This window comes from Penaeus monodon, chromosome 2, assembly GCF_015228065.2.
Source record: "Penaeus monodon isolate SGIC_2016 chromosome 2, NSTDA_Pmon_1, whole genome shotgun sequence".
Lineage (NCBI taxonomy): Eukaryota > Metazoa > Arthropoda > Malacostraca > Decapoda > Penaeidae > Penaeus > Penaeus monodon.
Genome location: NC_051387.1, coordinates 51,454,238 through 51,471,737, shown reverse-complemented (window position 1 = coordinate 51,471,737; position 17,500 = coordinate 51,454,238). Strand labels below are relative to the sequence as shown.

General features: G+C 36.6%; 2 protein-coding genes across 2 annotated transcripts in view; one reads left to right on the top strand and one right to left on the bottom strand.

The window, feature by feature from the left end:
- Positions 1–7,037: 7,037 nt before the first annotated feature.
- Positions 7,038–12,350, top strand: LOC119583720 (prostamide/prostaglandin F synthase-like). Its single transcript, XM_037932375.1, has 5 exons — positions 7,038–7,690; positions 8,349–8,553; positions 8,759–8,874; positions 9,751–9,900; positions 11,244–12,350. Exons 2-5 carry the CDS (start codon positions 8,418–8,420, stop codon positions 11,352–11,354), a joined length of 513 nt encoding a protein of 170 aa, XP_037788303.1. The 5' UTR covers positions 7,038–7,690; positions 8,349–8,417; the 3' UTR covers positions 11,355–12,350.
- Positions 12,351–14,332: 1,982 nt separating this feature from the next.
- Positions 14,333–17,500, bottom strand: part of LOC119583706 (protein ALP1-like) — a 6,905-nt gene continuing 3,737 nt past the window's right edge. The window contains exon 2 of the mRNA XM_037932351.1: positions 14,333–15,505. Coding sequence (XP_037788279.1) covers positions 14,588–15,322 — 735 coding nt within the window. The 5' untranslated portion in view covers positions 15,323–15,505 and the 3' untranslated portion in view covers positions 14,333–14,587. The remainder of the gene's footprint in view (positions 15,506–17,500) is intronic.

Sequence of the window (17,500 nt, the reverse complement as noted above, 5' to 3'; positions counted from 1 at the left end):
CAGCAATACAAAGACAGAGAGAAAAAGACACAGGAAGGAAGCGAGAAAAGATGATAATAGATTTTGAGGTAAATAGGAAAGAAATAGTGGGGAATAGAGTCAAGAACATTTTACATTTTGCTTCAGCTGCTTGGGACAGTTGTTAACAGTCTGGTTTATATATATATATATATATATATATATATATATATATATATATATATATATATATATTATATATATAATATATATATATATGATTATATATATATATATATATAATATATATTATATATATATATATATATATCATATATATAATATATATATAATATTGCTACGCCAGTGGGTTTTTGTCTCTGTGCGAAACATGTGTTAACATGAAAAGGATGACCTGGGCATGTGTTAACATGAAGGGACCTGGGCAAACATGACGCAACTGGCTGTGATCGGAGGAGCGGAGGAACAAGCCAAGGAAGACGCAGTTGGGTGCTGCTCCTGTGAAGACCTCGTGTGTGCCTTTGTGACCTGATAAACTTGGTGTTGCCCTGTTATAAGCTGTATCGTGCAGTGTGACATGCTGGTTTCCCCCTGTATTGTGCCTATAGAAAAGTGTACGGCTAAATAGCTTGTTTAAATAAAGGAAAGACTGTCATTTTGTGTTTATTTCGTGCCCTGCCTCGCCACGTGGCGTTTTCCCTCCTGGTGTTCTGGGACGCTGTGGTGCTCGGTGCCTCTTGGAGCTGTTCAGAGTTGACGACCCTGTGGATAGCACGCCGTCTGCCTAGCCTGCCTTGTGTTGGTGGCAGAGAGACGAGGCGGTCGGCGTAACAATATATTATATACATGTGTATATATGTATATATATATATATATATATATATATATATATATATATATATATATATATATATATATATATAAAATGTGTGTGGGGTGTGTGTGTGTTGTGTGTGTGTGTGTGTGTGTGTGTGTGTGTTGTGTGTGTGTGTGTGTGTATATATATATATATATATATATATATATATATATATATATATATATATATATATATACATAGTGACTATGTTTACAAATTATTCAGAAAGGGTAAGAGGTAGATACTTACAAAATATTATTTTATTTGATTTTTAAAAACTTAGTTAAAGAACAACTTACATGCCCTTAAATGGAAAAAACAGAGAAATGTGTATCAACATTTGTTTAAATTGACTGAACTTTTAGTAGAAAATCAATCACATAGTAATCCTTTATGCTTAAAAGATCGTTTTATATGGCTCACCTTCAAATACTCATCAAGCAATATTTTGTGAGCAATTCATTTGAACAAATGTAAACGATTCTGAACAACAGAGAGAAAAAAAATCTATATGACAGCGGTACTTGCAAACTGGGCGTAGCCTCCAAAGTGTTGCATATTGCATAGCATGCGAATATCCTATGGGTAGTCTAGATGCTAAGGCCTACTGCCCCTCGAATTTGACCATATGAGACCTTACACACCTTATCTCTATTTAATGTAAAAGTAATGCTCTGGTACTGCCATCTCTACTTTCTTGAACCTTTCCGTAATCCATGAACTTTCTAATCTTCAAGAGAGCTGATAAGACATATTTTTCGATTGAGAGATAAAAGATTTTCTACCATGTATTTGTATGGAAGAGTGATAATATTACTAAATGATCAACATTATCAAAGGGCGAAATTCTGGTATGAGAAAATCTAGGAATTAGGTGTAGCATGTTTCTAGATATCAGGATTTCTGGACTAAAGACAATGCTTTTTGTAGCTGACTTGACACAGCAAATTGGTCTTATGGGATTTATATTCACGTTATGGTTTTAGCGAGCAAATGAATATAAACCTATGGGGTTTATAGTCACGTTATTGTCTTAACATGCAAATAATCTAGCAGTCATCAAGAGTAGTTGTCAATCTGATACAAAAGTAAGAGCATAAATCTAATGCAGAGAGCCTACTATCCTTTTTTCATGAACACTTTTGCAAATGAAGGAAATGAGGCATTATTTGAATTAACAAAATCATTATGTCGCTTGTTTAATCTTGCTTTCAAAACCAATTTATGCTTTTTAGACAGTCCCTTCCCGCCTTCCTTTTTTAAGGATATTTCTCATATGGTTGTAATGAAGTCATCTATATTCCTACCTTCTCTAAAGGCGTTCACTTTCCTATGTTCCATCATTTGAGCTATATGTGCCACAATGTCCCTTGCTGTTCATCGTGTGAAACAGAATTTATTATGTCGTTTACAGCCTTTTCCGCTGCACTCCTAAAAGATTATGCCACTGGAATATATTAGGCGGAAATACATTTCAGCTTACCTTCAGGCAATTCCTTACTCTCATTAGTCATCTTAGAAATTCTCTGTATTCACTGTTCTGTATACTTTATGGATGTAATTCATCGCTGGATTAATCACTAAGTCAAGAACATCAAAGGAGGGGAAAACGCCGAAGGAGCATAATACCACCATAAGGTCCAAAGGAGAAGCATTGGAAGGGCCAGGGGGCGCTTTCAGAAAGGCTAAAAAGGAGACACTCGGGAGGGCTTAAAGGGCACACTTGATTAAGGGAATAATATTGGAAGGGCTGAAGATGCACATTTGTAAGGGCGGAAGAGGTACCTGTGGAAGGGCTGAAAGGGCGCACGTGGTAGGGATGAAGGAGCAATATTGGAATGGCTGAAGCACCATTAGAAGGGCTGATGGTATAAGTTTAGAACCTTTGGGAAGGCCGAATAGGTACCATTATTAGATTGTGCTTAGAGTTGTGGTTTCCAACCGTGTCACGGTAAACTCATTGATGGATTACTCATATTGGGTTAGGAAATGCAACCTATCATCATCATCAGGGGGCTAACGCCGACGGGGGCGCATGGCCGCCTTCACTTTCAACCACGAGGGTCCCTCAAGGCGAGTCTCCAAGCAGGCCCTCGGCCTATCTCTAATTCCTTGCGACAGGTATCGTCGAACTGCCCAAGCCATGACCTCCTGGGTCGTCCCACAGGCCTCTTCCACCCAGGGATGTCTTGCAAAGAGACAACCTGATGGGCAGGGTCATCTACAGGGAAACGAGCTAGGTGCCCATATAGACTGAGGTGACGATCCCGGATTATGCAAGTAACAGGTCCCATGCCAGTCTCAAGGAGTAGCCGTCGGTTGGACATGTGGTCCTGCCAACTGTACCCCATGATCCAGCGAAGAGACTTGATACAAAAGGCATCAAGACGAGACTCCAAGGCACCAGATAGCATCCAGGTTTCACTTCCATAGAGCAAAACTGGCAGTATCAAGGACTTGAAGACACGTAGCTCGGTCCTTCTGCATAGGTACCGATATCTCCAAGTGCTCTTGTTGATCGAGTTCATGGCTCCTGTTGCCAGACCAATCCGTCTATTGACTTCTTGGTCTATGACTTCAGCGTCCTCGCCGCAAGCATGGATTGACTGAACAGGTTCCCATAACAGGCCTCCAAAGTCCTGAATCTTGGTCTTGGTCCAGGAGACCTCTAGGCCTAAGGGCTTTGCCTCATTGCCAAATGCATCAAGATCCACCACCAGTGGCTCCAGGGACTCAGATAGGATAACAACATCATCGGCAAAGTCAAGGTCTGAGACCTTGATACTGCCCAGTGTTGCTCCACACTGACTTTGGCTAGTAGCTCTGCCCATTATCCAGTCCATACAGGTGTTGAAAAGTGTTGGTGCAAGGACACAGCCTTACCTCACCCCTGAATTAACAGGGAAGAAGTTTGAGAGACCCCTACCACACTTTACAGCAGTTTCAGTGCCGGTCTAAAGGCTTGCAATTAGGCCAATAATCTGCGTCGGAATTCCCCTGAATCTCAGGATCTCCCATAGCGATTCACGATGCACGATTGAGGTCGATATAGGCTGCAAGCAACCCACGACCAAACTCACGACGGCGTTCCACAATTACTCGAAGTGTTAGTATTCGGTCTGTTGTGGACTTGCCAGGAGTGAATCCAGACTGCTCCGGTCTCTGATACCTTAGTAGGTGGTCGCGGATCCGTTTCAGAAGAATGTGGGCGAAAACTTTGCCCGATATGCTGAGCAGTGTAATGCCACGGTAGTTGCTACAGTCCCAACAATCCCCTTTCCCCTTCCAGAAACCTATAATTATCTTTAAATCTGAAATCGCCTGATATATATTATTATTACCACTGTTCCGACACTTAAGCTTCTTTTAATCAATATGATATATAATGATATCAGGTCTATTTACTTTACATGTGCGCGCGCGCGCACACACACACACAGATATATTTATATATGTATAATATATATAAAGAGAAAGAGAAAGAAGGAACACACATATAGATGTGTGTGTGTATGTTTGTGCATACATCTATAGGGCATAATATATACATATATATATATATATATATATATATATATATATATATATATATATATATATATATATATATGTGTGTGTGTGTGTGTGTGTGTGTGTTGTGTTTTGTGTGTGTGTGTGTTATATATATATATATATATATATATATATATATATATATATATATATATATATATATATATATATATATATATACACACACACACACACACACTGCATATTGTATGTGCATATGTGTATTGTAACACCCTTATTGTAAATGGGGTATGAAACTAATGTCTCGGTACTCTGTGATTTGATTGTGGTATCAAAATGCCAGATAACTGGCCGGTTTATCAAAACTACCCGACCCAATGAATATTCATTCTCACACACACACACACACACACACACACACACACACACACACACACACACACACACACACACACACACACACACACACACACACACAACAACAAAAAAAAAAAAAAAAAAAAAAAAAAAAAAAAAAAAAAAACGCATGCCTATCGGTTTAGTTGTTCACCAACATATATAGGTCTACATATGCGTTTATTTGTTTATTTATGTCCATAAAAATGCATACACTTTGGGTCGGAATTTTAACAAATTGGTCACTCGTTTTCTTCAGTTTGATCATTTTTTGACTAATGAAACGGTCCAGTTGTAAAGACAGTTCGAATATACAAACGTTTAACCACTGAACCTCGACGAGACCTGTCGCGAGGAATTAGAGATGGGCCGTGGGCCTGCCTGGAGTCTCGCCTCGAGGAATCCTCGTGGCTGGAAGCGAAGGGTGGATGCGGCCATGCGCCCCCGTCGGCGTTAGCCCCTTGATGATGATGATAACCACTGAACCAGAGCTAGTAATTACTCAGAATTAATGCAAAATCAAATTAAAATGTTGACGAAAGAAAACTGGATTTAGTATTAACAACTGCCGGTTAACAAACAGTATTATAGAAAAACACTTATTTCTTTACAAATACCAACTTTATCTTAGTAGTATTTTGTTCTGGACTCTGAATGTGTAAAAATGCCCTTGAAATAAATTTTAAAATTAGTCAGAAATTACATAAATCGCCAACTTCGTACTGTTTATTACATTTACCAGAGAAAGTAAATTTTGAATACGTAAATAAATCAATAAAATATCAAATATAAAAAACAACAACTTTCTTTTAAAATCTTTAGCTTCTGTCGTACTCCAGGTCTTGCCAATATAAATATGTACATTATATAACTTAAAATAACTTAATAACTTAAAATAACTTAACTTTTAAAAAATCGTATTGACAGCTCCAAAGACTGGCTACTATCCACAGTGGAAATTAAAGAAAGAGCACCTATACCAGGTGTTACAGTTATAGATATATATACACATTCTGGTTTGTTGATATCAATTTCAGGCATGCCTCGCCTAAAAGTGATATCAGTTTTCAAGAATGTACAATTCATTAATATAGTCGATAAAAGAATACTTGATTGAACACACTTGGTTAGAATTTTGCAGATAAATCTGGAATTTGTGAATAATCTTTGTCTCCTACAACCGTAATATAAGCAGCACACGCAGCAGCAGACTACATTCCACGTCGTACCTCATATCCCATGCTCTTTGCTTTGATATCCTGCTTTGTCTGGCTTTGAGTCTGCTTTGCATGTATTGTGTTACCATGTAAACTTTGCTGAACTGTTCTAACTTCAGCTTTTCAGGTATTTCCGTTTGTAAGTTTTGGTCATGAGCTGTTGAGAACTAAAACCACCAAATGAAGTAATTTTCAATTACAAAGGTCGCTTGTGATGCCGATGGAAAAAATGGTCTAAAATTAGGGGAAAATATCTCAAATTAGAGAGAGGTTTTCTCAAACTGATCTCAGATTAGTTCTCTAAAATGATTTAAAGGGACCCTTGAATTGTTTGGATTAAGCTAAGGGCTCCTAAGCCCAAAGCTCCGCCAGTGGCCAGACAAACACACCGGCGCAAGAAGTACAGGACCAAAAAAGAGAGAGAGAAAAAAAGCGGACACATGTAATTATTTCCGTGTACGTAGGTCCGTGTGTTAGGATAGTGAATTTACATCTCAAACACGCGGCCCGACTCACTCCTGTGTGTGTGTGTGTGTGTGTGTGTGTGTGTGTGTGTGTGTGTGTGTGTGTGTGTGTGTGTGTGTTGGTGAGTGTATGTGCGTTAGTGTGTGTGTGTGTGTGTGTGTGTGTGTGTGTGTGTGTGTGTGTGTGTGTGTGGTGTGTGTGTGTGTGTGTGTGTGTGTGTGTGTGTGTGTGTGTGTGTGTGTGTGTGCGCGCGTGCGCGCGCGCGTGTGTGTGTGTGTGTGAACATAGTACATAAGTTAATTCGTATACACGCACAATATGTAACATACATACAAATCAAGTATCGGGAAAAAATAAAGCCCATGTTATTCGTGCAACTGATCCTCTAATGTGTCCTGATTCTGAAATTAAGAGTTTTCGGCATTATTCATTGTTTTGTAATTTGATAGTTTGGTGCTGTAATTGGCAATGACTATGATATTTGTTAAACCCTCCAAAGGTAAGGAATTTCGTGTTTACGTGATACCATTTCTGTTAAAGCCATTATCTTATCTTCTCTCCTGATACTAGATGTTAAAGAATACATAATACTCATTTTAATATATGCATTTTACGAAATAGTTGAAAAACGGCAGAGTGGTTTGTGTAAACCATAGATCGTTAGTGAAGTACACGCATTCCTTTCCTTCGAAACTGCTGAATAGTTAATCATCACGCTGAAACCACACCTCCACCTGTTATACAAACCCCAACACAACGGAACGGAATTTTGCAAGTCACAGTTATATCTTTTTTCATGAAAGTAAAGGAAAATGTCAAAAGAAGTTCACCTAGCGCAAGGAAGAACATTCTTTTCAAATAAAACTAAGATTCAATTTTAATTACAAACTTCTGAACAATAGAAATCATCGTAAAAGCTAACAGCAAAAGCTAATAAAACTAGATAAGAGTTTAACAGGGACGTTCAGTTATTTGAAGAGCATGTCAAGACCTTTTCAAAATGATTCCCGAATTCTTAACATGAAAAAATAAGCATCATTACGAAAAAAGAAAGAAATAACACAAAGCAAGAGAGAACAAATGACCAGAGAGTAGAACAGGAAATTGGGATTTATTGAAGAGCAGATCAGTCACTCGTCAGGGATCGGAGCGAAAGGACTGCGTTTGTCTCTCGTGAAGAATTTTTTAGTTATAATCCGAAATAATGTCTCAACTCGACAAAATTGCTGATAATATTGTCAAGAAAGCTGATTCTAAGGAGGTATGTCTTATTTTTTAAAGGTGTCAAGAAGGCTTTGTCATGTACTTTATTATTTAGCAAGTGACTCACGGCTTTGACGTTCGGTTGATTTAATTGCTTATACAGTTTTCTCTTTGTATTTAATGATTACAAGTAGTTTCGATGTATAACTTTGAAGGGAGAGGTTATTTCGCTATAAATGACATTTCTTGAAAGTAGTTTTAATAAGCCTTTTAACGTTTGTTTGTCACGATTTTTTTTATTGTACAGGTATTTGCTAATTTTCTTTTTATGAATTTTGCTTTCTGTCTGCATCATCATGTAGCAAATTCCTTATGCCAGTGAATGTGTGTATATGTATGTATGTATAAGTAATGTGTATATGAACTTGCATATTTACTTGTATTTACCGGTGCATACAATAATCAAGGTCCCGTTTTTTCTTATAGCAGGAAGGCTTTGTGTTTTCGCAAAGACTAACAAACCTCTTCCATGTATAATCTGACAAGAAGGTAGAACTTGTCAACTTCCCAGGCATTTTGTCATTAAATAATGAACCATTCTAAGCTTTTATCCCTGGCCTTTGCCAAACAGGAAGCATATTTTCATGTAACCCCTATTTTAAATAGTTATTTAAATCAGGTTGAACCGCAATTTGAATACTGACTTTAACCTGCAGGATGTGAAGATGAGCAGCTTCTGGGCGGAAGGAGGCTGTGTCCTCTTCTTCATGCGGCGGTTTGGATGAATGTTCTGCCGTGTGGGAGCCAAAGAGCTTAGTCTCTTGGCCCCACAGCTCGCCCAGGCTGGTGTGAGGCTCATCGGCATTGGCCTGGAGGAATTAGGGGTTGAGGAGTTCATCGAGGGGAAGTTCTTTGATGGAGGTTAGTATTTTTCGCTTTCTCTCTTTTTCTCTCCCTCCCTTTTTTTCTTTTCTTTTTTCTCTCTCTCTCTCTCTCTCTCTCTCTCTCTCTCTCTCTCTCTCTCTCTCTCTCTCTCTCTCTCTCTCTCTCTCTCAGTATTCATATCTGTATATATTGTAAGTTGGTCCTGATACAAGTCTTCAAATACATATTTTTTCTTTTCCAGAATTATATATCGACACAGATAAGAAAAACTACAAAGCCCTTAATTTCCGAAACCTCAGTGTTCTTGCCCTGATTCCAGCTCTAGTAGCCAAAGTAGCCAGGGATACAGTACGAAAGGTGATTTACATTTTACTTTTTTCAGTCTAATTATCTAATTTAAAGATTATATTAGGCAATTCTTTACAGTATGGACACACTCGCCAGAGACTGAGAGTCCCCAATTCCAAGTCACAAACTGTGACTGGGTGCAAGGGGAGAGTTGATAAGGATTCCTGCCCCCAAACACCCCTTGAAAATGTTGTCTTTACCTCAGTATGGACAGCATGATAGAGCTAAAACTCAGGAGGACAGAATGGCCTTAGGCATTACCATTCCTGCCTGCATATTATTTCTTGAAGAGATAACTACATCTTTTTGTGCTCTACAAGAATATTCATCTATAATATGCCCTAGCTTAGTGTGTCCATACCATAAAGATAAATCTTGTATTTTAGTTAATCCATCCCATTTTATTTTATGGAAATACAAAGTTAAAAGATTCTGATTTCTTTTAAACTTCAGATACTAAAATATGTTGCTATGAATATGTAGATCCAAAAAGCTAGAATGAATTTACAAGGATTTGTACATCTTAGTCACAAATGTATATCCCTGACAAGTATCAAAAATGAAAGTGTAATATATATCAGCTAAATTTGGAAGCTCACATGCAGCTTTATAGTTTTCATTTACTTGCTTGATCTTATTTTACATCATGGTAAAGTAGAAGGTACTAATTACACATTACTTTGAAGAAAGGGACATTTTAAATTAAACCATTGCCTACATAAACTTTATCTTGACATAAAACCATAATACTACAAATGTCCTCTTTAAGATACCCTAGTTTGTTTGTGGATGTTTGTGTTTTCAGAATACCAGACCCGACTTTTATGTATAAAGGGATTAGTACTGAACATATGATTTATGATAAACAAATTTCCCTCTCCATAGGCCAAACAATTGGGGATATCAGGAGATATGAAGGGTGACAAAATGCAGACTGGAGGATTGCTTGTGGTGTCACCTAAAGGCGAGAAAGTATTGTATGAGTTTAAACAAGAAAATCCAGCTGACCATGCAGAGAATGCAGCAATTTTAAAAGTGAGTAAAAAAAAAAATCAGGTTCAGGATATTAAGTATCAATTTTTCTTCTTTTTTCTTTTCTTTTCTTTTCTTTATCTCCTTTCCCTATTTTTTCTCCTTTGCTTTGGTTTTCTATTTTGATTTGCATTTTCTTCCTCTGCCACTCTTTCATAGTTGGCATTTTCTTATCTCTACAACATTTATATTTATCCAGTGTTTACTACTCTGTTTCTCTTTGTGTTTCTATGAGCTATAGACTGATCTATGGTCTCTTGATCTTTTTTCTCTTGGGTATGTGTCTGTGAACTCCCAACACTACTTTTGCGGGTTCTTCAGTTGATCCCAGGAACCATTTAGTCCATGTTCTTGATAGATAGGGTGCTGCTGTGTAGTGTGGTCTGCCTCAAAATAAGTTTTCTACGTAGACAGATGCAAGGAAGATTAACGATTCACAAAATGAATCCATTTATAATCCCAAAGGCCTGAGCTCCACAAACAAGGATTTTAGATCATTCACTAAATTTCTTAGGTCTGCTTATTGATTTTTGTGGCATTCATACCCTTGCTTGTTTGTAATGTGTACACATACTTGTGTTAGTGCTAAACAACTGGCAACCAGCCCACTACCAGTACGTAGTCAGCCTTATAAATAATTCTTTAATCATTTTTGTTAATTATATCTATTTCAAATAAATATTGGAATAGTGCATATTTGTTTGTTTTCTGTCCATTCTCTCTCTCTCTCTCTCTCTCTCTCTTCTCTCTCTCTCTCTCTCCTCTCCTCTCTCTCTCTCTCTTCTCTTCTCCTCTCTCTCTCTCTCTCTCTCTCTGTCTCTCGTCTCCTTTTCTCTCTCTCTCTCTCTCTCTGTCGTCTCTCTCTCTCTCTCTCTCTCTCTCTCTCTCTCTCTGTCTCTCTCTCTCTCTCTCTCTGTCTCTCTCTCTCTCTCTCTCTCTCTCTCTCTCTCTCTCTCTCTCTCTCTCGTCTCTCTCTCTCTTCTCTCTCTCTCTCTCTCTTCTCCTCTCTCTCTCGTCTCTCTCTCTCTCTCCTCTCTCTCTCTCCTCTCTCTCTCTCCTCTCCTCTCTCTCTCTCTCTCTCCTCTCACTCTCTCTCTCTCTCTCTCTCTCTCCTTCTCTCTCTCTCTCTGTGTCTGTGTCTCTCTCTCTCTGTCTGTGTCTCTCTCTCTCCCCCCCCCTTCCCTCCCCTCCCCTCCCCCCCTCACTGTCCTCTCCACCTCCCCCCTCTCTCATGTTTTAAATTAATGATGAGGTATTAAAAAAGTAATTGCCTGCAAATTATACAACTCATTTACTGTTTTATACTTTTTACAATGAATTTTTATCTTATTAATTTCTCTTTTAAGGCCCTTGGCTTAGAAGCAGGGGAAACCGCTGTTGAAGGAGAAAAGAAAGATAGCGTGAACGTAACAGACTTGGAGTGTGAAGAAGTGTGTGCTATGCCAGCTAAGAAGTAAACTAATGTTTGGGACTGCCATGTACTCTCTGCAATGTGTATGACTGTTGCAACTGGTTTTCAGTCTTTTGTATTGCATGTCAGAATGTTTACCACTTTGCTGAATTCCATATTGAAATAGGAGATACTAAGTATTAAAGATGTTTGATATATCTTCTTCCCAACAAGGACTACAGACATGAATAGTTTGATTTAAAATAATTTGCCTCCCTAAAAAAAAATTCAACATTGGTATTTCATAAGTGCTCATATTCATTCCAAATTTATAGGGGACAAAGATCAGCAAAACATGTTGCACATGTTTACTGTGCCTTTTTTTTAATGATAATGAAAAATATATATAAACTTTATTTTTATAGCATGATGCTGCTTTTAAGGATAGTTTATCATTAGGTCATTAATCAAAGCTGGAGATACCTTTTGATATGTAAAAAAACAACAATATGCCCCTTTACTTTTGAAGCTTAATAGATTTGTATAATTTCAAGTCTGCCACAGATTAGCCTACATGTATAGTTATCAGTGTCTTCTAATGAACAATTTGGAAAACTACTTAAGTGAGATATCATATGTTTTCATGAAAATGCACAAGAATGAATAGATAGTGCCATTTGAGGATGTAGAATGATTGCTAGAATCTTTGTCATACTTTAACACTCAGGAACTAACAATAACTTTATTAAAATATTAACATATGGCAGATCTCATTAATTTAAATGTTCAGCTTGATTAGACTTGTCACAAACTTTATTATCATAATGATTTGCATTTTTTTTACGTCATGAATAATTGTATGGATGTATTCTTCATGTTCCAGAAGCATATTCTGCATTTTATATATATTTATACTGGCTTTGATGAATGAAGTCTTGTGTATAAATGAAATAGTCAGGACACAAGATGGATGTGTAGAAAGCCATTGTTTATATGTGTGAATTAAGCATGGAAGAGCTTCTGTGTACATGATCCAATGTTGCACATAAACAGTTGAAAGAAACTATTGTTTATTATTACTCCTAAGTTGCAGGAGATTCATTTTGTAGGTTGTTCAGTAAGATCTAGAATATTTTGATATGATTTGATGTTGATTGATTAGATCCAATCATCCAAGCCCATCCTTTTATTTATATGCAAGAGGCAATGTTGCATTCACCTTAGGACCTATCAGAAGTCCATTCATTCTCTCAAAAGTGCAGGTTTCTGAGCCACCTATAACCACTAAACCCCAATATCTCGTTCCCCAGATAGTGCAGCTAGACTTGGCTAAGTTCCTGATTTGATTCTAGTCCCAAAGTCACATAAGGCTTATGGAACCTCATCTTTAGCAATGGGCTCATAAACAAAGTACAAAATCTTTGGTTTCTGGTCAGTCAAATAGTTTAGTGACAAAAACTTTTCATGAAAAAAGCAATGAAGTGAAAATAATTTTTCATATAAAACATTTCACTAATATTCATTTATATAGCAAACTACAGCAAATGCAACTTTCAAGCATGCACATTGCATATTTTTCCATAGTGAATTTTCCTGTGGCTGTAGGATTTTCAGAGTATTTAATTCCTATTAATGTTGGTTATTAATTTTGGAGTTTATAACAATTTGTAATATATTACAGCACATTTCTTTTCAAAGCTTAAATGTGGATTTACATGGACACAGTTACCAAATGTTAGACCATAGCCAACAGATAACTACTGTACAATAGCATTCAGTCACAGATACCCTATTTTGTGTCATCTGTATCTAGCCAACTCATGAGTAGCAGCCAGTAGTTTTTAGTCATGTTCTGTTTGTGTGTGTTTTATGCAGATAGCTCAGCAGTGTTAGAATTTTTTTTTCTAATTCTTATTAATATGGTGGTTACTGGTAGAAAATCAACAATGCAAAAACTAGATTTATTGAAAATGAGACTGGTTTCCAAATCCACCTGGATTCCATCTTCAGGTCTGGAGACCTGAAGATTGAAACTGTAGTCTCATTTTTAATAAATCTAGTTTTTACATTGTGAGTTTTTCTACCATGGTATCAATGTAGAAGTGTGTTGTACCATTCATGGTGGTTATTATTAACCCTTTCCCGACAGGTAGCATTCATAGTGACCCGGGCCCTGCTGCCGGGGGCTTGTATCGTCACCCTAGCATGCGAGACTGCTCATGCCAAATACCAGCATCCCTTGCTGTTTCTTCGTAATACTACGAGCATATGTTGTATTTTCAGTTATCATTATTTTCTAGAGTCTCTATTTGCCATATTTCCTGATAAATCAAGACTGAAGGATATTTTTGTTGTTAATCATTATTCGCTCTATAGTCTGAATAAAATAAGCAGTGTGTGGCATGGAGTTGAAATCGTAGGTATGTTGTTGTTATTGTTGTTTATTTTTATTTATTTATTTATTTATTTATTTATTTATTTTATTTATGATTATTATTATTATTATTTTTTTTTAATCATAAAAATGAGAAAGTGTTAAAAATAACTTAATCTCATTTTCAGTGGTAGAAAAATATTATTTTGCTGTGATTGTAACCAAAAAAAAAAAAAAAAAAAAAAAAAAAAAAAAAAAAAAAACTCATGGCATGTCCATACATACACCATGGCACATGTATGTACATGCCCCTGGCAGATATTCCAGTCATGCCATGGCATGTACGTACATGCCACCTATCGGCAAAGGGTTAACAGTGCAATATTTATGATGAATACAGTACATGTACTGCCCACTGCATTTTTTTTGTTGTTGTTGCAGATATCCCTACAATTGCTCAGCCACCAGGCAGACAATTAGTAAACTGAAATGTTTCCTCATTTCCTAATCATTCTAGAAGATCTATAGCCTGATTTACTTTTTAATTATGTATGTAGGGTTATTACCTATGCATTACAATTCCTCATAGTAATCCAGAGGTTTGAGTCCCAGCCTTCATTTTAACTGTTCTGTTACATACTGCATGTTAGGGAATAGAACACCAAACATTATTAAGCACAAGTTTATTGACTATGAAAATACTAAAATAATGCTACTTAATAAAAGATTCAAAAAAAAAAAATATAAAGTATGGCATAACCAAAACATTTCCTTCATATAGACTTTATAGTATATATATATATATGTATATGTATTTTATATAGAAGCACGAAATTACACTTACATAATAATATATGAATATATATATTTGTGAAAAAACAAATTTAAACGTGTAATATTCTTAACAAATTAAGGCATATATTACTTCAGTCCAACAGAGCCACATCATCCTGCCATGAAATTCTACCTTCTCCATTAAAGTAGGTTTTGAAACTATCCCGTACTGCCTCTGCATTACTGGAAAGTTTTCTTGGGATGTCTTCAAGCTTTTCAATTCCTGGAACCTTTTTATGAGGAAGTGAAACACCACTGTCAATGTTTTCCCTTTCCATCAATTCTTGTTGCACAGGTACTCTGGAATGTATTCTTAAAAAATTATGTAGCACAACTGCTGCAAATATTGTGCTTTGTGCATTTGCTGGTGTCGCCTGAATAGGTCGCTGAAATACTCGGAATTTGCCAGCAAGAATTCCAAAGGCATTTTCTGATACTCTACGAGCACAAGATAATCTGTAGTTAAATACTTTCTTGTCCACTGATAAGTTTTGGCCAGGGTAAGGTTTCATTAGGTAATCCTCCAAGGGAAAAGCATCATCACCTAGGATCACATAAGGAACCTTCTCCTTCACAGATGGTAATGTAGCAGCTGGTGGAAATTGAAGCATATTTTTGTCCAAATATTCTTTCAACCTGCAATGGTCCCAGAAACCAGCAGCATTTGCTTGCCCTTGTGCTTCTGCAGCTACATACAAGAACTTGTAGTTAGCATCAACTAGTGCTACCATTATTATGCCATGATAACCTTTATATTCACAATATTCTGGTCCTGTGTTTTGTGATTGTACAAGAAAGCGTTTTCCATCTATGGCTCCTATGCACATTGGAAAGTTCCAGTTACTGCTGAAATCACTAGCCACTAGTTGCCATTCATCTGGGGTTTTTTGGTAACTGCAGATAATTATCCTTTAAAACCAAATGTACTGCATTACAGACTTCAGGAATAATGCGTGTTATCAAACAATGGCTTATTCTGTACTGCAGTGCTAATGAGCGACGAGCTTCTCCTGCAATCAATAAAATACAGAACATAAATAACTGAAGTCTACAAAACTTCAAAATGTGGAAAATGTTACTTCTAACAATGAAATTAAATTAATACAGGAAAATATTTGTGATGCTAATTTCATAGTTGAATTTCAAACTGACTCAGTTTTCCGTGAAGATTAAATGTATCTATTCATTAAATATTTTAAGAAAGGAACTGATCAATTGATATAAAATATACCACAAGTAAGTGTAGATTCATGGGCTATAATAATTACCCATAAACTAAGACTAAATTGGTAAAAAAAAAAAAAAAAAAAAAAAATAACACAAAACAATTTAACAACTTCATTCAATTTTAATAGAAGCAAGTATTATCCTTTTTCTGATGTGCATTAGAAAGAAAAAAATTATATAATGTATAAATTGTTTTTTTTTTTCTCCTTCACCCAAAATAACTTCTCACACATTTCCCAAGTAGTTTTACTCTGAATAATTACCATAATATAATTCCACAAGGATTATTAGGGGTGGTGCCTCCCAGCAATTGCATATGAGTTACTATCTGAGTAGCATAAGAATACTCGGGCATTTTTAAAAATGCCTATCTCACAATTTAGTAAATTTTCCATATATGACAACAAATGTTTCATTTGTATTTCTTGAAACCAAGACCCCATCCACCTATGATAATAAGTACTGCAATCACCATGGCTTTCATATCTATAGTGCTCCAGCACAGGCCAACAAATCTCAAAATGGCTCATTTATTCTAATGCTGTTGGGAAGATGTGAAAAATATTAACAAATAGATGGCTCCAAGAGCAAAGCCAGCAAGGAGTCAATTAGTAGACCTACATGACCTCAGCTGGTTTCCCTTTTCCTTGACTTTTCAGGATGTTTTTTCTAATGCTATTAATAATGATGCTGTTACTATCATTAATGACAATTATTAGTGTTATCAGTACTAATAGCAACAAAATTTTTAAAAATTATTTTGAAAGTCGAGGAAGGGGATAATCAGGTGAGACAAGAATGATTAGTAATTGATCCACTACAATGTCCCCCACGACAACAACAAGAGGGGAGGGGGGGGGGGGGGTAGGACAATGTTTGTCGGGACAGAGCCACCTATCAACCCTTCTCCAGTCACAGTAATTTAAATTGTTTATTAAATTTTGTGTCTCAGAGTTAGGGACTTAGTCTCTAACAAGTCCATACTGTAATTAGCATGAAAATTAAGCAAAGATGGTTTTATATTGCTTTTGTTCAGGAAACTGCAGTTTGACATTTGAGGCAGTTTAGAAATTGCCTTCACATTTTGCATTAGCTGCATTGTGGTATGGTATATACACATTGATGTTGAACTAAGAAGTTTATCAACAAGTAACTAACTAACCAACCTGTCCATGCTGCCACAATACAAATGAGTGTTTAATGGCCATCTAGCATGAATACAACTGTGATCACTGAGCAAATAATATATCTTGTGAGTAAGTTGCAAGAAATTTAAACAACTTATATAAGGCTAAAGTCTACGTGGTAAAGTTTACAACAGAAGCACATCTGTCAGAGATAAGTGCCATCTTTTCCAGTGGCAATTAGGGTTTTGTGCAGCATCCAAAACCTATCTCATGATCAGAGGCAAGACACGCCACAAAGCTCAGCCCACTCCTGTAATGTAATGGGAATGGCTGCACTTGCTAACTGTTTTACTGTATTAGTTATTTTATTGACTGGTATTTGGAACTATAATATTCTAGAGGCTTTTAATATCTTATGGTGGGTTGTCCTGTGCTATAGTTTCTGTTACACAAGCTATCATGTAAACTTTAACTGTCAGAAAACATGGCTTAAATCTCTAACTTGAAATAGCAAAAACATGTACCCCATCCTATACACACAAACTACTGCAAAGATTACTGAATGTACCAAAAAACTTATTAATCCCAGACCCCCAAGGAATTCCTGTATTTCCGGTTCGTTTGTTTGATATTTGCGAAGGCTATATAATT

Coding starts and splice junctions, on each gene's coding strand:
- LOC119583720 (XM_037932375.1), top strand. CDS start 8,418: ATGTTCTGCCGTGTGGGAGCCAAAGAGCTTAGTCTCTTGGCCCCACAG. Junction 8,875..9,750: donor CCAGGGATACAGTACGAAAG/GTGATTTACATT, acceptor CCCTCTCCATAG/GCCAAACAATTGGGGATATC. Junction 9,901..11,243: donor AGAATGCAGCAATTTTAAAA/GTGAGTAAAAAA, acceptor TTCTCTTTTAAG/GCCCTTGGCTTAGAAGCAGG.